This window comes from Hippocampus comes, unplaced genomic scaffold (assembly GCF_001891065.2).
Source record: "Hippocampus comes isolate QL1 unplaced genomic scaffold, H_comes_QL1_v1.1 scaffold10, whole genome shotgun sequence".
Lineage (NCBI taxonomy): Eukaryota > Metazoa > Chordata > Actinopteri > Syngnathiformes > Syngnathidae > Hippocampus > Hippocampus comes.
This window is the reverse complement of record NW_017805001.1, coordinates 535549-561416: the sequence shown is the minus strand read 5'-3', so window position 1 is coordinate 561416 and position 25868 is coordinate 535549. Positions and strand designations below refer to the sequence as shown.

Genomic DNA, 25868 nt, shown 5'->3' with positions numbered 1-25868 from the left:
AAAAAAGTAAACACATTCCCTGCCATATTTAAGATTTGTTCATGACTTGTATTCATAAAGTGTTGTGTAAATGTGATAAAAAGCTGTTGATTCTTACCTCATACAGTAACGTCTTTAGTTGTATCCGCTGACTAAGTTTGTTTGAAAAATGCCGATCCCAAAGAATAATTGCTCCGTCGAATGGCGATTTTGTCGGCATGTTTTTTCACTTTTGTTGCATGATCTGTCAGTGCCACGCATCCACGTTAATTAAGTCACTACAGTACACACAATAATCTTTGCCTGCTACGTCTGGTTTCTTCAAAAATTGTCCAAGAGCTTCTGTAACTTCGTCGAACTTGGAACCAATTTTAACCTTTACAGTGACTTTTCTGTCAAGCCAGTCCCATCGGAATTTATTCTTGACATTTGAGTCAATTTCTAGGATTGAAGACTCCTGATCTTTCGTCAAAACGTTCATAATTCCGCTCAAAACGATCCCAGAACAATGAATTTGGGAGACGAACGGGCCGCCATGAATCAGGTAAACAATGTTACAGGCAATTTGATTGGTCCAAGCGCTTGTAGTTAACCAATCGCTGGGCCGTATATATAATCGAGCTGTGATCTGATTAGTTAAAGCTTTCATACACGTCCAATCGCAGGGCTGTTTACAAACGGAAAACGGAGAGACTGTTCGGGAGAGCTCGTGAAAACTCGACGATAAGGTACCTGACCGCCCCTAAAATTTTCTCAACGGATTTAGACTATTCACAAAAATGATCAATTTAAGAAATAAAACGGCGGATTTCCGCGGATCCGCGGAAAATTGCCATGTATGATAGTTAGATTAAAATGTCAAATTGTAATTGGTTCATGCCTTAGCAAGGTGGTCTTGAGAGGTTTCTGTAGGCACGCCACTCTTTTTCTTCTTCTTTTGCTTCCTCCTCTTCTTCTTGGTACCACTGTCGTCACCCAAACCCCTGTAGCACACAAACACAAAATGATACAAATAAACGAAAAAGTATAGCAATTTAAGATGGCATTGTACATAAAATTAGAATTTTATACAGGGTGTTTGTAAAGTCACTATGCACTTCTATTTTATTACCAAACATGTTTCATGTTTGGCATTGGCGGCTTGGTTGATTTGCTGATTTTTGGTAGGGGAACCAATCCTCGCAATTCAATGAAAACTCACCCACACTTTCTGTTTTTGGGGCCTTTACTATGACTGAAAAACAAATTAACAGCCCTACTATTATTTTATTCATTTAAAAATACCAGAGGCAAAATTTACCTGTTCTTAAATGTACAAACAACAGTATTTTCAAAATTAGTAATTTAAAAGAATTGATGAATTTAGCAGCTTATAAATGCTAACAGTCAATTTATTAAGTTCAGGTCAAAGAACTGCCCTTAAACACTATATTCTCTTCCTAAAGTATAGTTATCTTCACCTTAGGTCCAGTTTAAATCACATAAAGCTCCTGCACCCACTCATCCCTCTTCTTGTGTCTGCATACTTACACAGGATAATCTCATTATTGTCCCAGGGCGACGGCACACAGATGGCACATCGCATGACCTTTGGAGCGAAGGGGTGACCGACCATGCATATGTACATTTATGGATATACAAAGGAGTGTGAGTGAGGGGTCCAGGACAATGCACGACACACAAAACAATATGTATGGGCTGTTCCATCGGCTTCCACACAGCCACAAGTGTTCTTTGTGCTCCAGCCAGCTTGAAAACAATTTTTTCCCCAGTCCAAACCATCCACATACTGTACAGCAGGGGTGGACCATTATTTTGCAAAGGGGCCAGATGAAAAAAGGGAATGCTTGCCGTGGGAGCCAACTCTCTAAAAATACAAATTACTAATTACTAATAGCCATTTCATTTTGTTCTGGATCCCGTGACACGGACATTCATTTATTCTCCGAGTCATCTTTTGAAGGTTATCACCCTGCTTTCTCCGGCGCCGACTCCGCAAGATGCATCGCCTCAACTGAAAACTTTCGTCACGCTTGTTGTTCTTAGCCAAGCTGGCTGGCTATCAGTCATTGACCAACGCTAGGGACTCTTTCGCTGGCATGGCACCCTAGAAGAGGCGCGGCATTTGGGCGGCGTCTTGTGGCAATACAGACATAAAACAATTGCAGAATAGGCAAAAATAGGTGGATTTTTTCCAAATATTATGAGCTACAGAGAAATGTACACGTTGATGAATTTGTGATTTGCAAATTGGCGAGGATTCACATTTTCACTGCAATGTCATGAGTTGAAATTGAAATGTATGTGCTTTGGGATCAGAGTAATTTAAACCATAATTTACCGTTGGTGAGTTTTTGCAATTCAGTTAGTTTTGGTCCCGAACCCAGCGAAAAGGTTTGCTCCATAACTCAAACGCAGTGGCAATTAAAAGGAAGCGGTTGACAAGGGCACCTTTGTTTTCATCTTTGCAAAAAGAAACGCTACAACACCATACTTGTTTAACACACACACACACACACACACACACACACACACACACACACATACAAATTCCTATTTTAATTCGACTCCTTCGAAATAGCAAGATATCCTCTCTCCTCACAGACAAAAGCAGTAGGGTACTTAGGCTTCTCGAGAGCTATATCCTGCCTGTTTTAGATCTCGCTCTACTTCAGCACACCTGATTCAATTGATCAGCTCATCAGCAAGCTCCGTAGAAGCCTCTAACGATCATGATCGGTTGAATCATGTGTGTTGGGAGTAAAGAAAGATTTAAAACAGGCAGGTTATGGCTCTCGAGTAACTGGAGGTTCCCTCCCTACCCTTGGACAAAAGGGTTTGACAGCTAGCTGAGCTCGAGAAGCTAATTGGCACAACGTACAACAGTGCAGGAGCGCGAACTCTATGAGTTGATGAGACGCATTGAACACAGTCATGAATCTGAGTTTGAAGATGTCATGCGAACCAAAGATATGTTGCTGTTCTGTAGGCGTAGAATGTGCGAAATAGTTATCCGTGTCGTTTATTAGCTTTGTTTTAGTTAAACCAACTAACGCCTTGCTAGCCGCCACGAAACTCCGCCCACTTTTAAACCGCTGCGGACCAATCATATCAGAGAATATTCAGACAAACTGTCTCCTCGGCCAAAGGAGTGAAAGTAGGCGGGGACATCGTTCACAGTGCCTAGCCCTAGCATTAGAAGCTAATTAGCAAAACGTCAAGCGGGGATCAGCGCAGACTCGTTTATGGTTTGACAAAAAAAACAATTCAGAGTGATCTTTAAACATGACAATCACGCCAAAGTTATGTTACTGTTGTGTCGGAGAATAATGTGTGAATATTAAACCAATTAGCTTTGTATTGAAGAATACTTTGGACTCGCCATCTCCCCTATAACTCCTTGCTAATGAGTTGACATGAAACACCGCCCACTTAGCCGCTCCCGACCAATCGAATCACAGACGACCCATGCAAACATACTCCCCAGCCAATAATTTGAAGGCAAAAGGGCGGGACATCGCTACTAGCTTTCCCCCCTCCGACAAGCTCGCCGTGGCCAGCGTGCGCTCGCCTTTAACTTTGTCTCATTAATCCCATGACTATTTTTTCACAACGTCGCGACCTCCGGCGAGCGGTCTCACCCATCGTCAAAGTGGTGTTCCTCATTTTCACAGTCGCTGCAGTGTCCATGGTCCTCTACGTCTTCTTTCCCCGGCAGCGGTGCTGTCTCATTCTCATCCGCCATTTTCAACCAGGAAGTGAGATGATAGCGTGTGTCCGTGAGGTCTTTAAACGTCCCTCGCTGTGATTGGTCCGTCACCGTTTACGTCAACAAACCTTGCCCTTGTCGGTGACTGTCTTGTAAAATTGCGTTTTGAGCCAGTATGTTTTTAGATATTTATTCAAAGTGGTACACTTGAGAGATCATAATCAGTATGATATTTTTTGGGGTGGTGAGTACGGTATTAAAATTATTTTTTTGTATGGTTAAAAGTGGATGCAATGCTACCCCATTCTTAGGTTCGGTTTTGCGTCAAGGCTTCCAGTGTAAGTCAGGTCAAGTCAAGTCATTTTGATTGTCAAATAAAGAGTTGTAAGAGTTGGCATGTTACCCTGTGGAAACTTCGGCTTCCTCCCACATTCTAAAAGCATGCACGTCAGGTTAACTGAAGACTAAAATTTAATTTTACAGTGAAAATTGGGCTCAAGATTAAAGTAAAATTGCTACCATGGCCTGTTATTTGGAGACAGCATGAAAAGTGCAACATTTCAGAGGAAAATTCAGTGTGTGTAATAGGAGCAATGTGACCTGACGTGAAAATCTGATCTCTTGGCCAATGTGCTGTGAAATATTTTGATACAGTTTAAAAAGTTAATCTCGGGCTGAGACACACAAAAATCACTAAATTAAAACTTTATTGGCACTTAATGCGCGACAATGACAAGGTTGCATCAGAAGGTTAAAGGATAACCAGCGCTAAAAAGTGCTTTGATACAAAAAAAAGAAACAACAAACACAAAGAATTATAAATCCCCGTTATTAATGACTCTTGAGTTCATCTATAGACATATATTAGCGTGCTAGTAGTTGATTCATTCATTTGTAATAAAGATATTAGTCACAATAAATAGACCACTGCATAAAATGACCTGTTCAACTACAAAAAACATTTTTGTAATACTGAAAGGTTAAACTATAATAATCAGCCAATTCATTTGCTCTATTTTGGCAACATAGAGAACAAGAAATTGAGAAACAGACTAATTGGTCTCCAAGTCAAAACGAGTAAATTGACTAATTTCCTTTTCTTTGTTTATGTGAAACTAGTACGTAGGACATAAAGTACAGATTAAGACGTAAACATCGTTTTTTAATACTGCTTGTTTTTGTCATTTTAAGTTCAAGTTGTTGAGGTACAAACATTAAAAGACATTAAAAGTGCCAAAGTACAGTAAGTTAGATTTTTGTTGTTGTTCTTAGTACTTCATTAGTACTTATTTGTGTTCATATTGCGGGAACAAAAAAACGGCGTGCTGTGATTCCAGGCAATGAAGTGCTGCTTGTGTCCAACCTCGGCAGGGATGAGCAATATTTGTTGCATTGAAAATGCCCCCTGCCCCTAAAATTGGTTACTAAAATGTAATTAGTTATTTTTTTTAGCCATTTGCTGCCCTATTTGTAATTAAATTAATTCAACATAATAAAATTAAATGAGAATTAATTATTGTTTAACTTATTATTATCATTATTATTAGTTTTAAAATCATCTACAAATGAGTTGTCCATCTGTAAAAATCCAATGTGGCTCTTGAGCACAAAAGCTTGCCCACCCCTGAACTAAAGTCTCACTTGGTGAAGTTTTACACTTTTCTCTTGGGCGAAGGCGTACTTTCACACACGTGTTTGATGGGAACGCCTTTGCGGGACACTTTCACGTGGATGAAGAGCGTGGCGGGGGCCAGCCGGGACCCGTCGGCCTTCAGCAGGTGGACATGTCGGTAACCTGAGAGCAGATGACCAAAGATTAGTAAACAACATTACGATATTTCTCGATGTACAGTCAATCCACATTAATGTGCCGGGGGAAATTATCAATCAATCAATTTAAAACTTTCTGTTCAACTTTACAGACCTAGATTGCTCCTCAACTCATTTCAACATTATTCTTTGACACCAAGGTGCCACAGCATGGAGGCAAAGCACTACTTTTGTCTATGTGAAGTTCCTAAACTCACTTTAACACAGTTCCTTGCCACAAGAGTGCCAGAAAGTGAAGGCAAAGTATTACTTTTGTCCAAATAAAAGCTCTCAATGTTCATAATTTGATAATTTCATAAGATGGGACATTTGTCAGGGTGCAGGGTACCAATGTACCTGTACGCAAGCTGGTGAAGGGTATAGTAAACTGTCCCACAAAGTCGTTCTTGGCCGTGTGATCGTGGTCCTCGACGACGAAGCGCACCAATGCCAGCTCGGGCACCTGCAACTGGAAGCTGAGTGTGCAGTCCCATCGCGGGTTAAAGCCTGCGGGAGGCGCACAAGAGTTAATATCGCACAAACAAACTCAGTAAGGTGTATCAGTCCTATGGCGCACCACTCAGTAGCAGGCCTCTCACTCATGTGTGAAACAAATGCTGGAAATAAAATAACATGAAGGAAGTACCATTGTTGTCAATGCGGTGGGTTTTGTCTCTGGTGTTGTCGATGGCCACGCCATGAATCTCCACCCACACCTGCGGGTCCACAATGGAGCTGGCCTTGTCTGTGTTGATTTTGGGAAGTTGCTGTGCTGATATCACCTGGGGGGGGACACACAATCAACTAAATTAAATTCATTCAAGACACATATAAGGCAGTATCATTATTGAATGAAGTTACTCGTATAGTCAGCTGGGTGGGGATGTGACCAGGACCCCCACCCGTGTTCTCCGGGTTGAAATCGGACTCGCCGCTGCACAGGAAGCCGGGCTTCAGGACGTAGCCGCAACGGCCATTGGGAAGAAAACGGCCCTGGTTCAGGTCCATCTGCTCACCGGGGGTCTGGAAGTTGAGAGCCACTGCACACCGATGGTTGGAAGTAACAAAGGACAAATAATTTGTTATTGCACTGAAGTAAAATTTTCACCTAGATCTCGACTTAGTTCAAATATTTATACTGACGACTTTTTTACTTTTGGACCCAAAACTTGAAATGCGAGCTATGCTTTGTACTTTTGACTTCATCAAAATCGGATTTGTACTTTTTTTTTTTCTCAACCCCTGTATTGATGTGCTTACCCATCTGGCAGCCAGCGTTCCACATTTCCTGGGGATTGTAGTTGGACGACTGGAGGCGCTGTCCGGATGGGTAGATCCGGCTTAGCTGTCTGCTGTTGTGTTTCACAAAAAGCTTCCCTGAAAAATAAGCAAATGGACGTTCATATTGATATGCCACAATGTTATGTCTATGTTATGGTTCAGTTCTGATCCAACTGGATCAAGTATTGTTTTTGTGATATGAGTCACTGAAAAAAAGTGCTAGAGTACGGATACAAATACGTGAAATATCGCTACTGCGTTGTGTCTGTTACACTGCAGCATCGATACAGATTGGAATATTGATCATGTGACATGTCGTATCATTTTCAATGACCGCAGCAGTGATACATCTTGACCAAATATCGATATTGTGATAATGTCGCATTGCTGGTTTTTATGTAACATTACTCATACAAATGAATCACATATCAATATTGTGATGTGTCCCATTGTTATATATTACGCGGCAGCATCCATACAACCACATTGAATTTCGTAAATGGGATACATCATCATCGTGTTATGCTGTATCACTATAGAATTATGTACCCGAGTCTTTGATGAGCCTGAGGGCGTCATTCTCAGAGAAGGAGGACATTTCCTCCGGCGGCTTTTCACCCACGTTTGTGAAACCGCAGAAGGGGACGCTGCGGCAGTACACCACCAACTCTGACAGCTCCACGCTCAGTTTGGAGCACACCTGAGAACAATGAGCACATTCCACTGAAAGGGTTACTTGCACGGAGGATCCAGCAGATGGCGCTGGAGAGGAACAGTTAAGATTTTTTATGTCTTTTTGGCAGTTGGTGGAGGTCTGTCAATGTTACATTTTTTCTTCCGAAGAATTTTATCTTAGGGAACTGTGGCTAGAACACACAAACGGACAATATAGACCCACAAAGTTTAGTGCAGGTAAAACGGCTGTATTCTCTCCACAATGTTTTTGTAGTTTTGGCGAATATTTTTTTTAGAGTCGTTTTATTTTTACTTTTCATCTATGTAGATTTAAATGTTGCACTTATTTATTTAGTCCCTATTTTTTTGGTCATAATATTATTCAACAGTTTAGTGTGTAATACTTTTGTATTTGTTGAAAATAATTGTCTTTTGTTCCTTTAATATTTCCACATTTTACCCTTTTTTCCATTTTGTTTTTTTTTATTTCTTCTGTTTTTAAGTGTAGGATTTTGTGTTAATAATTTGTTTTATTTGTGTCAAATATTTGTTTAATTTTTAATATATTATTATGTGGACAAGACCATAACTTTCTTGGCGGAGGTAAAAATGGCTTATATTCTGACCTTGGCTGGGTCCTTCCTGGGCGTGCTCTTGTTTCCGCCTGTCTGCTCATCCTCGGAGCTTGAGGAGAAACTGCCGTAGCTTCCGTTCTTGCCCAGCTGACCCAGCTGAGGGATTTGCTTCTTCCCTTTCACCAGTATACGTCCCTTCAGCTCCTGCAAGGACCACCATTAGAACGACGATTTGATGGGTATTTTGTTTTGTTTTTAAGCGTGAGTGTGTGGTTCATACTTCAGGTGAGGGCAGGTCATCGAGTGCATGGTCACTGAGGGGCTTGTTCAGCAGCTTGTTGCCCAGGATGGCGTGGAGGTGTTTGGCCATGACCACTTGCTGCTCCACGGAGCAATGGTTCTCCAGGGACAAGATTAGGGGGTATGGAGACGCCTAGTGGACAAAAAAAAATTATTTGGTTTGTTTGGGATTTTTTTGGAAACAATATTATTGGACAGTATTTTTCTCCAAATTGTTTTCTCAGTCCTTTTTTTAACCTGTTTTCAACATATTTGTCTTGGACATTTGTTGAATTACCCTCAAATTATTATATTTTCTGTATAATAAATTTGTTTTTTTTTTTTTCCATCATATTTTTGTTGTACTATTTAAAACATTTTTTACTGAATATTTTTCTGCCAATGGGTTTGCATTTTCGCCAAACAATTGTAGTTTTTGTCAGATTTTTACTGTGTATTTCTGAGCGAGTATTTTGTTTTCTCACATATTTGCATTTGTTCATATTGGTGTATTTCTTCTAATATTTTTGGATTTGTTATTATTTTGTATAACATTACTTTCAAGTACTTTTGTCAAACCAGTTTTCACTTTTCAGACTCTGATGTGTGGTCTCACCTTGAAGGCATACTGTGCGATGGTGACAATGACCTCTTTGAAGGGCACTTTGGAAGTCAGCGTGTGACCGTGGTAGATGACCGGCTCGCCTTTATCTCCATCCCAGCAGTCCAGCTCCACGCAGCGGCAGCCTTGAATTAAAGCCCTAACGTACACACAGTTTCTTAAAAAATTGCCGTTTCAAGATTGCAGGAATATGAGAGCGCTGTGAATACCTGATATAGGGCTCGGTGCTGCTTGCGCTGGTCACTTGGTCCTTGGTGAGGTAGGTGTTGTGCGAGGTGGAGATGAAGTAATGGGCCAGGGGGCGGCTCATGTCTTGGTAGACGCGGGCGTGCTCTGGGTTCAACACATCGTTCTCCCGTGACAGCATGTACATTGTGAAGCCGTTCTGTGTCATGAAGTGGTTCCTCTGTGCTGCAAATCCCCAAAGACAACATTTCTCACTGTCATTTTATCGCTGAAATGAATCATCATCCCCCTCGTCTTAATCCAGCTCTTCATACTACCACTATCACACCAAAATGATTGAAACAATCACTATAAGACAAAAGACAACAACAACAGTGTCAATATTGATCAAAAACAAACAAAACGATAAAATATGTCCATCAGAGATCCTGATTCTTAAATGTATTACTGTGTGTGTGTTTTGACCCACCCCAGTCGTTGAGCTCAAAGGTGCCGATGAGGGTCTGTGCGTGGGCCAGGCTGGCGTCCTCTCCTTGGTCTCCCAAGAAGTCTCGCAGCTCGGCGGTGGAGAGCACGCAGCCGTTGCTGGAGTAGTGGCGGAAGACGGCGTCCAGCTCGGGCCGGCGCAGCAGCTCCCGGCAGAACTCCTCGATCTCGTTGTGGTCCAAACGGCTGTCCCCGGACCGGTCGCACCTCTGGGAATGCAAGATCTGTATGGATTACTTATGTGGCATTATTCGTGTTGTGCGGGGTGATGTTTATTGTGAGTAGAAATGAACGATGATGCCCATGCGGTGTACATTTTTTTTTTTTTTTTTTTACTTTGTGTATTCTTTATTTCAGTTGTGCAAGGGCTGGGGAAGATTCACATTTCTAATTGATGTCTTGAGTTGAAAAAAAAAAGTGAGAACATGATCTAGTCCGTCCCCTGGCGGGCTTCTTAGAACACACAGAGGGTAAAATACAAAACGAGGACGAAAATGTAATGCTTTTTTTTTTTTTTGGTGAGGGCGTGATCCACCTTCCCCATTGAGAAAGCATTTCTACAGCTGTGTACATCAAGAACATTTCTCAGGAGGGAATATAGAGCACATTCCATCATCAGAAAGGAGCATAAAACAAAAACTAACAGCTGAAGCGCGGAGTCAATCGACGGTGTCGGCTAACCAGGCTCCAATATGTATGGGATCCCCCCCCCCCCCTGACCTTGAACAAGGAGCGAGCGTACTGCTCACTCAGGTCAATGTTGATCATCTGCAGCAGCCGGCGGACTTCGTCGTAGCTCATCTTGCCGTCCTGGTTCTGATCCGCTCGCCGCAGGTAGCCGCGGATCCAAGTGGAGCGGAGCGAGGGTTCAGGAAGACGGGCAGAAAATGTGGGTTGGACAGAAAAGAAAGCTCAACCAACCATGCCAATGTGACAAATTAATTCTTTTTTCTTTTATGTTTGTTTAGATTCTGTCTGTTCTTTTTTTTTTCCTGAAACACTTTAAAACAAAGGATATTGGTCCAGTTTCTCCTTTTGTGTCATGTTGGCAACGCGCTCCTTCAGGGTGCGCAGGCCTCGCACCCAGCGCTGCGCCTCGTCCTCGCACGGGCACAGCAGGTCCAGGCTCTTGCGGGCCCCCCGGAAGACCACCGTGAAGCAGTGGCTGTCCGGCACCGAGCCCGAAATCCGGCGCAGCGCCTCCGACTGGCAACCCTCGCGCACACACTCCACTTCGGTCACCGCAACTGGAGACGGAGGAGTGACAATGACATTAAAATGTGCACGTGTGTCACATATGGTAGCTTCTTGGCTCAAAGTAAAAATAAGGCAGGATGTTTGAGGTGTCAAAGGAATTTTTAGGGAATCATAAATTCCACCATTGTAACAAAGCGACTTGACCATAAATGACAGCCAATCACATATATTTTGCCACAAAAGCAGGAAAATGTCATTTGCACATAATTTTGAAAGTGCTGTCTCCACACTTTTGACTGGTAGAGAGCTGGGATGGCTGCTATGCGTCAACTCGGTCAGTCCTCATAATAGCCTCATTCTTTCCCCTGAGCTGACGAAACGTCTTCAAAAATGACCTTGCATTACGTCGTCGTATTTTTTGACGGGGATGTGACAAAAGTAACGTGTGTGTGTATGTGTGTGTGTGTTTCACATCAAGCTGACGTGCCGGAATGCAGCCATCACATCACACCTTCCGAAATATCTTGTGTGGCGAAACTAGCTCATCTCTCGGCACTCAAATGTACGATGATAACAAGGGCCGTCCGAAAAATAAGAAATGGCAAATAAGTGATTCCATGAGTGTTGAAGCGCTAAAAAAAAAAAAAAAGAAATGGCAAATCAGTGATTCCATGAGTGTTGAGTATGCAGAGCGTCACTGTACGCAGCGAAAGGCGCATCGGTGGCTCTCCTTGCCCACAAGTGAGCACATTACAGTACCTTAATCGCTCCACTTTTCTTTTCAACTTTCACCTCTTCTGATACGGTTTGAGTTTCCTCTGGGTGAAAACATTTTCATTGTTGCCAGGCTATTCTTACTCATGAGCGCTTTCCTTTCTCCCTTTTTTCCGGAATGTTCCTCAAGCCCGTTTCCTCCTCCCACAGCAAAGACAATTTCAAGATCAATGGGCCAGAGGAGCGATTGCATTAATTATGACATACAGTATACATTGAGTTAGCGAACTTGCTGTCGGCTGTCCGAGGTGGCGATTATCATAAATAACTGACAAGCCACATTCATTGTATAACAGTGACACATTGATTGTTTATGTGAAAACAAGCGTGTAGCGGATTTCCGTGGTAGCTCGGTTGTTGTGAATTAATCAGTTCCAGAAAGTCTGATGAAAACCAAAATTTAAAACCAAAGGAAAATTTCCCATAGGAAATCATATGAATCCACTCAATCCGTTCCAGATACCTCAAAATGCTCACATAAATTCCATAGTGAACAACTTTAGCTATACAAAAAAGTGTGACAGAAATGCAAATGACTAATGAACGGGTTACGAGAACATGAGCTTGATTAAAGACTCTTGACGGCGTATAAAGTGAGTTCTCTCTTGAATTTGATCAAGTTTCTCATCTTCTTTATCAAATGGTTGGCACCTGGATTTTTGTGTAAAATGGGGTCAACGTTGCAAGCTTTTATTAAAAACTCAAGGCAAGAACAAGCCTCCCGGTCGGATCAGCAACACTCAGGCGACTTCAACCGACTTCAAATTAATAAAACAGTCTATTTAGAATTTTTTTTTTTTTTTTTTTTTTGGTATGAAAAATCTAGATGAATAAAACCACTGAAAAGCAAAAGCTAGGTTCCTCAGTATTTCTCGCCCTTGTGTTTATTTCTACTGTGCATGGTGATACACTCACACGTCTGACGGGCTTTGGCCTTGCGGGAACTCTTGGACGACTCGCACCACACGGTGAGTCCGTCCTCCAGCAGGCGCAGGGTTCGGCTTTTCTGCCATCTCGGAGAGCGAACTTTCACCATGTTGGAGCCCCGCATCATCACACGCACGTCCTCGTTGTCCAGCAGACCTCAAACACACACGTACGAATAGAATTTGCGTGAGTAGCATAACATTAGTATTTGGCTATCATTAATCACACTGGAGAGATTGAATAGAATAGATAGAACCGATTCAATAGAACCCTGCGCTAGACCTGTATATTTGTAGTGTAAACATGCGCGTTTACACAGCAACTTTCATCGGTGGTGACTGTGTTTATCCCCAAAATTGGAGTGCCATAAAGACTTCTTCTGTGTGGACTTTACAGGATGTTTTTGTGCAGGAGCACGGTGCCACAAAAGCAGCCTTTTTTGGACGCCGCAAGGACAAATCGTGTTTATGTCACCGCAGTTTCAGCGAGGACTTGCTGGAAAAGGCCACAAAACACATGGCCGACAAGCGTAAATCATTCTGTATTGTTTTTTTTTTTATTCGTCTTCGGCGAGGCAGGAGCCGGCCAAGAAAAAAAAAAAAAGAAGAAAAAGCGCTGGAGTTAGCTTCAAGTTGCCAATGTTTGGTCTGGATGAACGACTTCGACTTCTGCCTCCACGCATGGAAATGTAATCACAGATAAACTCCACATGCAGGAAAAAAAAAGTAATGTGCTTTGAAAAAAAAAATAATAATACAACTAATAAATATACAAAAGGAAAAAAAAATATATTTTATTTGAAAAGAACAAAATTAAATTCATATTGTTCTTTTAGAAATGATGAACTAAGGATAAATAAATTAACAAAATAATGATGTTAATTTTGTAAACAGAGAATGATCAATAATCAAAGAAACTATTGCCTACTACTGTATTATGAAATGCAAAATGATTGAATTCCAATAAATGTCATTTATTTAATACGAAATAAATGAAGAAATGAATATGACAATATGGTATCGTATCAAGGGATAAAGGAAGAGCGGCATACACCTTGACCTTTGCACGTTTGCAAATCTTCAGCGTTAAGGGGGACCACACGCTTTCCCGTGAACAGCATTAAACATATTTTTAGACTTGTGGGACAGTGCAGAACGTCTGCTTCGGACTGCCTGGGACAGTTTGACCCCGCAACTGTCTAATAAAAGAATAAAACGTGCTTTTCCTATGGGAAAACACTTCTGCTGCTGCCGAACAGGATTGGGCTCCACCTTAAAAAGCTGCAGTGTGGTCCCCTTACAATGGCGTCTTTGTTATCTGATTTTGGAACTGGAGTGTTTACGCAGCTTTCATTCCAAAGGTTCGAAACACACACTGTGAACGACTCCTTTTGTTTTTTTTTAATCTTTTTTTTTTTTCTTACACATCCCGAGTTTAGAGAGTCCGCATTTTTCGCAAGTGTTTTCCAGTAGCTGCGCTCTTAAGGAGACCCGCTGCTTTTTCGCGCTATGCATGAGCCGCTCCATTTGCCCGCGTGAATGGCGGCCGGGACAAAAAGAAAAGTGTTCCGAGTCTTTCCAGAGCGCTCCCATGTCACATTACTCCTGGGCGGCTCCGTCTTACCTAGATTTGTGAGGAGCTTGGAAAAATACCGGAGCATTCTAACGCTTTAATTACACAAACTCCTTTTGGGGAGGAGGGGTGGGGGGTCTCATAGAAATAAGCAACCACTCACTCTCCGCTCCCCCTTTTCCTTGCCCCGTTGGACACAAAGAACTCCCCCCTTGCTGGGCCCTGTTCCAAGCTGTTACCACATGCGAGACCCCCCTCTTCCCCCCCCCCCCCCCCCCCATTAACTCGCAGGTCATTGACAACAGTGTTCATGGCCAAACGGCCACGGCCTTGTGTTTCTACATCGCGTTGCTGACTGTCCCAAAATCTGCTTTTCTGTCTTTATTTGTGTTGATTTCGACCGTGCAAGGTGGCGGTGAGCACGAATCACTAATGCGAGTCGCCAATGCATTGATTACAGGATATTTATATTGATAATCATGTGACAAAGTGTGCAGAGGACTTTACTGTGTGGATTATTTCCAGTTGTTGGGGTTCATTTCTATCGGGTACGGTGGCGGCTATCACAAGGAATCGATCAAGGATATGTAACACGTGAGTCGTATGATATGTACAATGAGCCGGTAGAGAATTTTTTTTTGTTTCCCTCCTGAAGTCTTGATAGATTATTTCAAGCAGTTGCGTTTATGTGGTCTTTTATCATGAATAACCGATGAGAGGAACGACAGCTTCAAGCACGACATGTACATGACGGGCTTCTGTCTGTGTGGGGCCAAGCCGGTCGGGGATTTTTATTTTATTTTTTAACTTTATGGATTATTTCTCGTCGTTCTGTTCTGTCAGATTAACCTTTGTCATTGTCTTGACTTCCATTGTGCAAAAGTGGTCATTTAAACTGGTGAGAGGCGTCCGAATAAATCTGATAAAAAATAGCACGTAGCATTTTGTGCAAGAGAATGCTATGGATTTTTTTGTGGATTATTTCTGGTCGTTCTGTTTACATCTAGTGTGCAGTTACTATGAATAACAAGTAAGAGGAGCGATCGCATAAACCCTCCCGTGTTCCTTTACACAGTGCAATGTGCCGCTTACAATACAGAACTGTCGAAATCAGCCATTGTGTTCATCAGGAAACGGGTACATTTTAATGTGTGCCTGTGAGTGCCCTGGGGGTGGTCGTTTCTATCCCCCCCCCCCCCCCCACAAAAAAATTAAGAAAATTGGTGCCGATCCCAGCCAATCAATCTGTACACCCCTAATTTCTAGACATAAAATCAATTTCTATTGTGCAAAGTGTCTCCAGTGGTATTTTATGTCCGTTTAACCGCATTCCGATGGGCTGCTAATCTTGAAAAGAGCTCGGCTGTAGAAAATCTCCCTTGGTTTCCAGCCCCCTAACTCCACAACCCCCTCCCACCATCTTGCATGCTGGCTGGCTAGCAACCGCACTGCCATATCCAAAGCAGGGTTATCAACACGAGGAAAAAAAAAAACAAAAAACAACGGGTGTGCATATGTGTAAGAGCGTGAACGCGGTCCGGAGCAGCTATACCCGGGGCCCGGTTCAGGTTTCCCTCGGGCATAAGGAGCGCCACCGGAGCCAGTGAGCCGAAGGATCGCACGCTCGCGTATACAAGAATGAAAGGTGTCGCTGATACCGCAGCCGCGGCGGCACTCGGGCATGCGTGAGACGCGGCGGGCCCGAAAGTAGGGCAGCTGTCCGCCTGGCTTAAGTCCGGTCTAGAGGACGGCCTGAGGAAGTCTGTGCGTGGGGAATAATCAGAACAAGAGGAGCGAGGCCATGGGACATTTTAGTTCTCAAGTCCCCCAGAAGGCTCCATGGACTTTAGGGGACCTTTTAACATGGTGTCGGGTTGTCTGAAGACCCTAAATTGTCTTCCATGTGAGTTCCTTGAAGCCTAATTTGTCTTTGATGCTTACTCAAAAATGTGTTATGTCCTTTCGATGACCCTCAGTTGTCTTTTACCCCCCCCCCACCCCCTCCAAAAAAATGGTGCATGTTCAACGCTCGGGCCAGCCCTGATCTTGGTTGGTGCGTAATAAGTTCTTCCGAAGAACGAAAGGGTTCATTTCTTCTCAAAGCAGCATTATTTGAATCTCCTTCGTAGTCCGACGGGGTGTCTTAGGCAGATATGATGGCGATTGATTGAGCATGTGAGTTTTCATTTGAATTGCTCAAGTGACCGACAAGTGACTCAGAGGGACTTCTTGAATATTACGGGAGACTCGAACACTCACTTGAGTCAGATCGTAGCTTGGAAGAGGCGTGTCAAAAGTTCAAGGAAGATCACCAGCAAATCGGATTTGTGATAAATGAATCCACCGGCTGGATATTGTTTTGTTTTATTTTTTTTCTTTTTCATTACCAACTACATTCCACTTCTGTGAGAGGAGCCAGCAGCTCCGAGCTCACACGCGCGCACACACACAGTAGCTAAACCCACAATAGCTGTTTGCATAAAACTCCGGCTCAACGCTGGCACAGTGGCTATTTCCACTGACGAGCCCCGAGCTATAACACCCGTAATGTGAGTAGGCATGCGGAATCGACATTAATTGACACTTGGGGTACCAGTTGGACTCTGCAACAATGTAAAGATTTCTTTTGTATGGATTATTTTTGTTTTCTATCCAAGACTATCCTGAATACATTGGAGGTAATGCAATTCCACCAGCATTGTTGTTATGTTAACTGCGGGCAGTAGGCGGGGTACACCCTGAAGTGATTGCCAGCCAATCGCAGGGGCACATGTAGCTGAGTAATCATTCGCACTCGCACATAGGGACAATTTAGAGCGTTCAATCAGCCTGCCATGCATGATTTTGCAATGCGGGAGGAAACCTGAATACCCGGAGAAAACCCACGCAGGCAGGGAGGAGAACATGCAATCTCCATACAGGAAGGCCGAAGCTGGAATCAAATCCTGCATCTCTAACTCAGCAGGGAATGGCTCCAGCATGCCTGCGGCCCTTGTGAAGAAAAGCGGATTTGAAAATGGACGGATGGATAAAGTATATTAACTTCTTAAACTATCTTTGATGTCGATGAAAACATGATAGGTTCGAATTGTCATCAACATTTTCAACCAACTACGTCAAGTTCCTTGAAAACTAAAATGCCTTCAACGTTTTCAAACAAGTCAAACAAGTAAAAACATTAAATGCTGTATATGCGCAATGTAAATGATGCAGACGTTTATCCATTCTCAATAGAACTGAGGTGGCGTTTTATCGTTTGTACTACTACGCGTTTAGCTTCTCTTTTGGAGTGGTACGACAGTGAAGAACGTTCAAGACATCGCCGATACAGTTTGAACGATACGTCGCCTCGACTGTATTTGCAGATTCGCGCTCTCCGCAAAACACGACATAACCTGACTGGCTGCCAGACGATTTTGTGTTTGCGTTAAAATTAAAAGTGTTGCACCACTGACTACAACAGCACATGTTCCTAAAAAAAGGTATTTGGACATCCAGCCACTCCTCAGGGAGGTGCGGGGCCCCACGCGCTGCGGGGGTGGGGGGGGGGGGGGGGGGGGGTACTTGACAAGCGCTTTGTAGCTGAGCAGGTGTCTATTTTAAGTGGATGGGCTTGCATGTGGGGTGGGTGTGTAAATGGGTAAAACATGACCCCTCGCTTCCGTTCAAGATGGCCTTACGCCCACACGCACCTACTGCCCATTAGATTACGGCGCTCATAATACAGCGGCTCATCAAACGGAGGCTTCTGGCGTTGTTTTGGGCGCCACGAAATGTGCACTTCGCAGCCGATGGTTGCAGCGCTGGTGCGGCAAAGCATGACATCAAATGCACAGTGCGTTCACCTATTTATGAGAGCATCCAGCGTTATAGTTGAGCAGTTTTGATGGAGACTTTTTTGATTTCAGTGTTATGTTAGCTTACTTGAAGAATTTGAAATTCAAAATATTAAGTTAAGCTAAACTAAAGTTGTATTCTTTGTCACCATAATGTGTGTTTTCTGTCCAAGCTAAGCAGAGTCTGCAAAGGACTCCTTTTTTTGTCAACATTAAAGGCCATTAAGTCCTCAAAAAACTTTGTGTTGTCAATATGAAAGACACGTTTGTTTCCAAAGAACCAAACAATTGAGAGTCCTTAAAAGGCATTGACAAAATTCTATTCTTCTCAATTTTTTTTTTTTGTTCAAAGAACTTAACATACATGCCTCCAAAGAACTTAATGTTCATCTGAGTGACAAAACAGATCAGGTGAACTGAAGACACGACACCGTCTTTGATTTCACATAAATTTACATTTTCAAGTTGTCAAACGTCTTTGATGAGGATTGCGAAATAAAAACAGTCAATGCTCTTTTGACATTCACACACATTTGTAACCGTTTCTCCTTTTTCAACCTTTTTGGGAGCAAGCCTGTGCTAAATAGATTATGTAATACAAAACTTGTATAACATTTCGACGTGTGCAGGTGGTCTCCAATGTGTGCTCTTTTTCCAGAATATTTGCACAAGAATCAATCAAAAATGTACAAAAAGATGTAAGGAGGGCGGCGTATTAATGAGTTCACAGATCAGCGGCTTGAAAGTTATCGTGTTCGGTGAAGTAGTAACAACAAGTGAGTAATAATAAATAAATTGGGACTTACCAAGCCTCCGAATGGGATCCGCGGTCCTCTCGGGCACTTTGGCTCTGGACTCCCTGGCAGAGGTAACCGGTGACTTGCCGCTGCTGGCCAACATGATGGCTGAGAGACGCTTGCGTCCTGCCTGCCTGGGTTGGAAGCAACTTGCTGCTTGTGGCCAGGTGCCTCCGTGGACTCGCTCTGGCCCAAAAAGCACCCGAGGAATGAAAAGGGGGGGGGGGGAGAGAGAGAGAGAGAGAGAGAGAGAGAGAGAGAGAGAGAGAGAGAGAGAGAGAGAGAGAGAGCCACGATAGGGAGGGAGGGAGGGAGGGAGGGCTCCTTCCCTGTGCCTCCACGTAATATGAGCCCTAAAGCAGGCGCACATTTGCGCAGCTTTTCCGCCTGCATCAACACAGCAACCTGACGCTCCGCATGTCACTCACGATGGCCCTGCCACTTCTGTCCGTTATTTTTAAATGCTACATAATGTATATATAGAGAGAGAGATATAAGAGTAGATAAGAAAACCTTTATTTGTCTCACAATGGAGAAATTCCCAATTTACAGCAGCAAAATTATGAAAGGGAGAAAGTAGAAGACAAAAAGTATAGAAATAAATATAAACATAAAATATAAATATAAGCATATTAAAAATGGGTGAGCGGGGGTGAGTCCAGGTTTTCAGGACCGTCTATTCAATAGCCTGAGAGAGGGGGTGAATTTGCGGCTTACATTTAAATGTTACTCAATTATATTCACTTTACAAATTGATGGCTTCAGAGAAAATAAAGAATTCAAATGCAGAGCAAAATTTGGGATATTTGATGCATGGACAATATGAACCCTTTCAGGGACAGTGGTTACGACAGTGGACGGCTTATCATGTTATCAGGTTACAGGGTGCATGAAAGGGTTAAGTGTGATAGTAATATGAGTTAGTAGTCATCGTTGTATGACAAGTCACCGTGCACGACACAACCTGGTCCACAGGTGTTGTGTAAAATAATACAATGGGAATGATGGACAAAAGTTGCTTAGACAACTATGTGGAGGGAATTATGAACAGTTCATTCATTCATTTAAAAAATATACCAGGAAACTACTACAACAGTAAAAAAAAAAAATACTCTGGTTAATCAGGGGCACTTTCAATGGTGGGAGGTGTGTGCTGAATACTCTAACATGTTTGATTGTGATTGGTAAATTCTGAACACAGCAGCATCACAGTTTTGAGGATGTGTGCACTTGCGCAACCACATTGTCCGTTGTTTATTTTTACTTTCCCTCTTAAAAATAGTTTCCTTTTGAGTTGTGCAGGTTGTAGGTCACATAAATGGTAGAAAACGTCTTTAATTTTTCTTGATCTCATTTCTTTTCTACTACCAAAACCTGGCATTAGAACAGAGGCGAGTACATTTTTTTTTTTTTTTACATCCACTGTATAATAGCTTCTTTGAAGACTGGGCTTTGATGATGGTGAAAATGTGTACATTTAACTTCACTGCCTATTCAATTCTTGTCTGCAAAAAAAAAAAAAAAAAAAAAATGTATATCCAGATCTTTATCAACAAAATTGCCCATGATGTTGACAAAACCTTCCAGGTTAGCTCCATTGAAGACTTTAAAATGTTTTGAATGTTTACACAAACATTTACCGGGATGTTAGCTTAATTCATTGTTCATGTAGGTGTAAATATAAGCGTGATCTATCGTGTCTTTCTTCTGTGTCAATCCTATTGATAGATGACCAGTCCAGAGGCTGGACTCCACCTCTCGCCCCACATTGGGTGCTCCAATGCGCTTCTCCTTGACCCTGAATGAAAAATATAAAATGATTATTACCTAATTTGGTTGGATAAAACTGAGTTCTTTTTTTGTTGTTGCGCTGTATGTTAAGAGATCTTATCTAATGTGGTGAGTGATGCCATCAAATGTATATCCCCTGCACCTTTCATTTTTCAAAACAAAAATACCATACTTGTCTTTGTAGCATGACGATGGTCTCCACCAAGAGGGTGACGTCACTTTGCCTTCAACTGGCTGTTGCAGTGGTCCACCTGAGGAAAGAAAAAATTCAGTTTGAGTAAACAGACACTAAAAGCACCAAAAACAATTTAACAATCACTTGGAAAGCAGCACCATCGGGTGGTCATACACAGTTACTGCTCTATCACAATCTATTAGTGCAATGCATCTTGTATTGGACAGATAAATTGCAAAACGATGCTCTAGTTTAATCTTTTAATCTTATATAACTGTGTTTTGCAGTTTTTGTTTTCTTCCATTTTTACAAAGGTGAATCATACAAACTCAGATTGTCATTGAATAGGCTCTCCGGGGTCTGGTGAGATGAAGGCCGTCACAACAATATGCATCTTTCATCTTCCCTCAATTGCAGCACTGGCGGCGGCCATGTTAAGATTAAGTTTGCTAATCCGTACAAGCTGTGATCTGTGCAGCAGCGTGGCAGCTCTCTGGCTCCCTCCTCTCCCCGAGTCCAACCACAACACCGACAAGCTCTGGCTATGATTTCTCAATCTCATCTGCCATGAAAGGTTCCATATTAACTGACTCTGGCCTGCCATTTGGCTCAAAGTAACTGGGCCTGCTTCTATTAGTGGAAACAAGAGGCCTTGTGTTTTTTGGAGTCAGTAAATTCCCCCTGTCACAATAATACAGCTACTATTACTAATACTATTATTACTTGTAATCAGGAGCCAGTAAAAATAGAAAAAAAAAATAGGCAACGAGTCTCAGTTTAACATTGCACCATTGTTTGTTTACTCCAAATAGTTGAAAGGAGCCAGTGGATTCCCTAACCTCCACTACTATTAGTAGTAGTATGACACTGATACTAGTACGATGCTACTAATACTAGTAGTCACGATGAAGAAAAAATGGCTCAACAAAAACCCCAGAAGCAGAACCAGGACACCTTTGAACCACTGTTTGTTTCTTCTAAATAGTTCAAAAGAGCCAATGAATCCCCCTATAGTACTACTAGTACTCTTACTACTTGTAGTATTACTACTACTGTATTACAATTACTCTTTAGCAAGTCAAAATGGCTGACCAAAAAGCACAAAATAGTGAAGCAGGATCAGTATAACATGTACTGTACCTCTGTTTACTCCAAACAATAACATCTAACCAAGCGTGCAGAAAATTGTTTTTTTAATGACGCGTTTAATCAACCATTCATTTATTTTATTAGCATTTCAGAGCACATTGTGTGTCTTGAAAAACTAGTTTGCTAGTCCTCACGATTAAACCATGCCTACCACCGAGATGGGTCCCGTCTAATTCCTGAAAAAGCTAGCGTCAGGAGGTGCTAACGCACGGTTTAACCGGCATGATAGACAATTTGAGGCAAGTTGGACTCTTGTAGATTAAAATATATTGACTAATTTAAGACGCTACGTAAGTTTTTTCAACGATTAAATAACAAAGTAATACGGAACTCCCGACGGGAAGTAGCAGGACTGCAGCAAATACACTAGGCCCCCGTATAATCACACGTTGGCCTAAGCATTATGGTCGGTTTTATTGAGTTAGAACTACTTTGTTCCAAATATATTGTGATCAAATGGACATTGTGAAAATCCAGGACGTGTTTATTTCAAGACGACCGGGGCTCTTGTCACTTTCATTGACCGCTTGCATTGTTTCGCATTTAAGTAACTCACTCGCCATTGTTGCTTCATTTACGGCGTCAGCCATGGCGTTATAGTCCTCCTTTTGGCGTGAATGACCATTTAAGAACCGCCATACGTCATTTCATTTATTGTTTGGGGGGGGGGGGTTAACGTGACTTCAACTGTTTGACGTGTTGTTTCGTGGAGGAAAAAGCCAACGCCACCCCACGTTAACAAGTTAGCTTATCCTTAGCGTCTTCCACACATATGTGTAAAACGAGATAAGCGCTGCAACTTCAGAGAGAAAGTCTTGGTCGCAGTATACTCTCGACGCCGCTCCGTTGACTCGTTTTTGTTTTATGATCGAGCAAAGTTGGTCTCGCCTGACCCACCCTTTTAACGGCGAGAGGTTCCGAGATGTTGCCGTCTCGGATGGTTTACTGCATTTGTCGTTTGTTTACGCTGATTCCACAGTACCGCCAGGCACCTCTAACCACGCTCTAGCCGATTCGTATCACTCCGCGCGACGAAACAAAATACTCACATCAAAGTATTTATTGCCCAAATCCACATGGGAATGACGTGTTTCTTTACAATTAAAAGTTACACTTTATGGCGTGTGTTAAATGAGTCTTAATAATGCGTTTCTCTTCGCGAAAATTAAAAAACGGACTAGCCTTTTCGAGCGGGTTCCTTCACTTTCTTTTAAATATAGGGAGGGGGCTGTTTTGCTCATACGATTGATGTTCGATTATGGCGTTGTTGAGTCAAAGCGAGCTTTAAATTGTGACTTAAACATTCTATTATTTGCTTTTGTGGACGATGTATAGCCACGGTGGAGCGATCCTTCCTCTTTAGATTTCGATTTTTTATTTATACCCGGAATTCATAGCTGGTAGCGTCCAAGCAAAACCGGGGACTGCTTTCTTGCTCGTCCATGACGTCATTTTGATTGACAACAAGACTGTCCAATAGGAAAATTCTATGATCTTAGCAACAGCAAAACCGGTTTCTCGGCCAATCCGCGTCGAGAGAGGTTGGCGCGTGCTCTCGGGTCAGCCCGGCATCCGATTGGCTGTCAGGCTCGTCATTTTTCCGAGCCTTGTGGACGCTGTAGTTCAAAATTGAGCCGCTTTGACGGAAATTAGCGGGGCCTCGAACTTCGTATCCCACAATCCCTCGGCAGAAGCAAGCGGCAGTGTGCGCGCGGCTGGAGGCGGAGCGCGTATATAAATGCGAGCTCCCTCCACTGGAACAGCATACTGGACGCTGTTGTGACGGCGGGACGTTGTCTTCGGGCGGACGCGGGCCTGTGACAGCGTTGAAACGGTTAACAGTGTCAAACCCTCAGAGGAGTGCCGTTCAGTCATTAGTTTGACACTTTTTTTTTCTCTCAACTTATTTTTTCGGGGCGAGGGGTTATTTTACTCCTTGTGGATATTTGTTAATTTGTGGCGAAACTCTTATTTGACAAACTTTTTAGTTTAAATCATAACAGGAAGGGTTTTTAAAATGCGTTGAAAAACTAGAAGAAAGATAAGAGGAGCATCACCATGACAGAACCAGCGGAGCAGACCGACCACCTGAAAAGTTCGGCCAGCCCATCAGGTGGGAGCAGCGGCGGTGGCTCCAAGCATCTCCCAGCCAGCAACCCTGCTGCACCGCCGCATAACGGCGACAGAGGGCGCCAGAGGAGCGGCAAATACCACCAGGATGTCAACACCAACAAGTTGAGGGGGGAGTGTCCCGGAAACGAGTCCCCCAACGCCGGGGACGCACCGCCGTCCACCGGGGTACTCCAAGTTGACTCGGACACCGGCCTCGTAGTGGACGCACGCCTGGGACGGAAACGGCACCGGCGCCGCGCCGCCAAAAAGAAGCGCCACTGGAAGCCCTACTACAAACTTTCGTGGGAGGAGCGGAAGGCGCTGGACGAGCGAGAGACCGCCCGGGCGTCCCGCCTGCGCGAGGAGATGTTTGCAAAGGGGCTCCCGGTGGCTCCGTACAACACGACCCAGTTCCTCATGGACGAGCACGACCGCGAGGAGCCGGATCTCAACACAGAGGCGCGGCGGCCGGACGACACTGGAAGCGAGGAGGACCTTTTCGAGCACGACGACGAGGACGATGATGACGGGAGCGGAGGCGGCGGAGGAGGAGGCGGGGGAAGCAGCGACGGCATCGGGAGGCCTGGCAACGCCGGCGGGGAGTTTCTCCAGCGGGACTTTTCCGAGACCTACGAGATGTACCACGTCGAGAGCCTGCAGAACATGACCAAGCAGGAGCTGGTGAGAGAGTACCTGGAGCTGGAGAAGTGCATGTCCCGCCTGGAGGAGGAGAACAACCGGCTGAGGCGCGCTGCCGTAGAGCCCGGAGGCGGCGGGGGAGGCGGCATGAGCGTGGAGGAGCCCCTGGCGCGCCTCCGGGAACTGGAGCGGGAGCTTGAAAGACTGAAGGCCCAAAATACAGAGCTCCTGCTCCGGAGCCAACCCGTCAATGACAATTAGGGACGCTCAAAAAACTGTTCACAACAAGGTAATAAGAACACAACAACTTCTTCCTATCTGAACTTTTTTTTTTTGGGGGGGGGGTGTTACCATTTGGCCAGAGGTAAAAAAAAAAATCAATACAAAACAACTTTTTCTTATCTCGGCCTTTATTTTTTTGTCCAACATTCGACCCAAGGTTTAAAAGAAAAGAAAAATTAATACAAAAGTTTTTTTTCAACTTTTGGACAGAGCTATAAAACAAAAGTCAACATAAAACATTTTTTTCCAAACGCAGCTTTTTTTATTGTCAACATTTGACAGGCAGCATTAAGAACCTGTATTCGTCCCGCACTGGGGAAATTTGCAGCTACAGCAACAAGATTGGGGGGGTGTTTCATTGCACAAAATAAAATTAAAGTCAGTAAAACTACTTTTTTTCTATGCGGACTTAATTTTGTGTCAACATGTAGCCTGAGTTAGAAATGTCCATGTAAAATCGCTTGCATATTTGGACACTTTTTTTGTCAACATTTGGCCGATGGTTAATGAAATGTCAGTGTATAAACTACTTTTTTTTTTTTTAATCTGGGCTTACTAAAATGTTGGCATTTGGCCTGAAAGAAAATACCATAGTTAAAAAACACATTTTTTTGACGTTACAAAAACAACTTTTTTTCCAGTCTGTAATTCAAATGTTTTCCTGTCAATTTTTTTTTTTTTGTTAAACATTGTGTTGCATTTTGTCCATTACAACAGCAAGAAATGACAAGAAACCAGGCCAGTTACGTCCATTGTTTAACATTTTAACAGTTTGTGGGTGTGATAGCAGCTGTTCAATAAAAATCTTACAAAATAACACATTTGTGTGCTGGTGTGTATTCACTATTTAACAGGTTATTACAACACGTACACACATTGACTTAATATTAAAATGTCAAGGCCCTCCTGGAATAGCTGTTTATTTTTTGAAAAAAGAATCACCTCTTGGAGGCAACATTATCAATTTTTTTTTTTTTTTTTTCAAGTGTGGACAGAGCACCGTGGTGTGCAAAGGA

General features: G+C 43.1%; 3 protein-coding genes and 1 long non-coding RNA gene across 6 annotated transcripts in view; 1 reads left to right on the top strand and 3 right to left on the bottom strand.

Moving 5' to 3' along the window:
- Nucleotides 1–3752, bottom strand: part of nmt1a (N-myristoyltransferase 1a) — a 9548-nt gene extending 5796 nt beyond the window's left edge. The window contains exons 1-2 of the mRNA XM_019855768.1: nucleotides 3621–3752; nucleotides 860–962 (exon numbers count right to left, since the gene is read on the bottom strand). Of these exons, the coding sequence (XP_019711327.1) occupies nucleotides 860–962; nucleotides 3621–3724 (207 nt within the window). The 5' untranslated portion in view covers nucleotides 3725–3752. The remainder of the gene's footprint in view (nucleotides 1–859; nucleotides 963–3620) is intronic.
- A 625-nt stretch (nucleotides 3753–4377) lies between these two features.
- plcd3a (phospholipase C, delta 3a) lies at nucleotides 4378–18944 on the bottom strand. The gene is made up of 15 exons (XM_019896820.1): nucleotides 18714–18944; nucleotides 12488–12655; nucleotides 10620–10848; nucleotides 10322–10451; nucleotides 9585–9810; nucleotides 9139–9340; nucleotides 8924–9068; nucleotides 8309–8461; nucleotides 8080–8232; nucleotides 7328–7478; nucleotides 6758–6874; nucleotides 6359–6537; nucleotides 6144–6279; nucleotides 5855–6004; nucleotides 4378–5483 (listed from the first exon to the last, which is right to left on the bottom strand). The coding sequence occupies exons 1-15, from the start codon at nucleotides 18805–18807 to the stop codon at nucleotides 5341–5343; spliced, it is 2376 nt and encodes a 791-aa protein (XP_019752379.1). The 5' UTR covers nucleotides 18808–18944; the 3' UTR covers nucleotides 4378–5340.
- A 1077-nt stretch (nucleotides 18945–20021) lies between these two features.
- Nucleotides 20022–22821, bottom strand: LOC109532171 (uncharacterized). Of its 2 annotated transcripts, none has more exons than XR_002171329.1 (3): nucleotides 22717–22821; nucleotides 20668–20746; nucleotides 20022–20502 (listed from the first exon to the last, which is right to left on the bottom strand). It is a non-coding gene; the product is annotated as an uncharacterized LOC109532171 (long non-coding RNA). The 2 variants fall into 2 exon arrangements; XR_002171332.1 differs by lacking the exon at nucleotides 22717–22821 and adding an exon at nucleotides 22376–22710.
- A 707-nt stretch (nucleotides 22822–23528) lies between these two features.
- The window catches only part of hexim1 (HEXIM P-TEFb complex subunit 1), a 2892-nt gene continuing 552 nt past the window's right edge, over nucleotides 23529–25868 (top strand). Inside the window, exon 1 of one of the 2 annotated variants that reach the window (XM_019896841.1) lies at nucleotides 23529–24712. In XM_019896841.1, the coding sequence (XP_019752400.1) occupies nucleotides 23878–24712 (835 nt within the window). In that variant the 5' untranslated portion in view covers nucleotides 23529–23877. Of the gene's footprint in view, nucleotides 24948–25868 lie in introns of those variants that run through there. The other variant, XM_019896832.1, reaches the window with a different exon arrangement.

Bases quoted from the DNA above. Each gene is read 5' to 3' on its own strand.
- plcd3a (XM_019896820.1), bottom strand. From the start codon at position 18,807: ATGTTGGCCAGCAGCGGCAAGTCACCGGTTACCTCTGCCAGGGAGTCC. The intron at 9,069-9,138 runs GTATTCACAGCG...TGTGTACGTTAG, and splicing joins AGCACCGAGCCCTATATCAG to GGCTTTAATTCAAGGCTGCC. The intron at 8,233-8,308 runs GTATGAACCACA...TGGTCCTTGCAG, and splicing joins ATGACCTGCCCTCACCTGAA to GAGCTGAAGGGACGTATACT.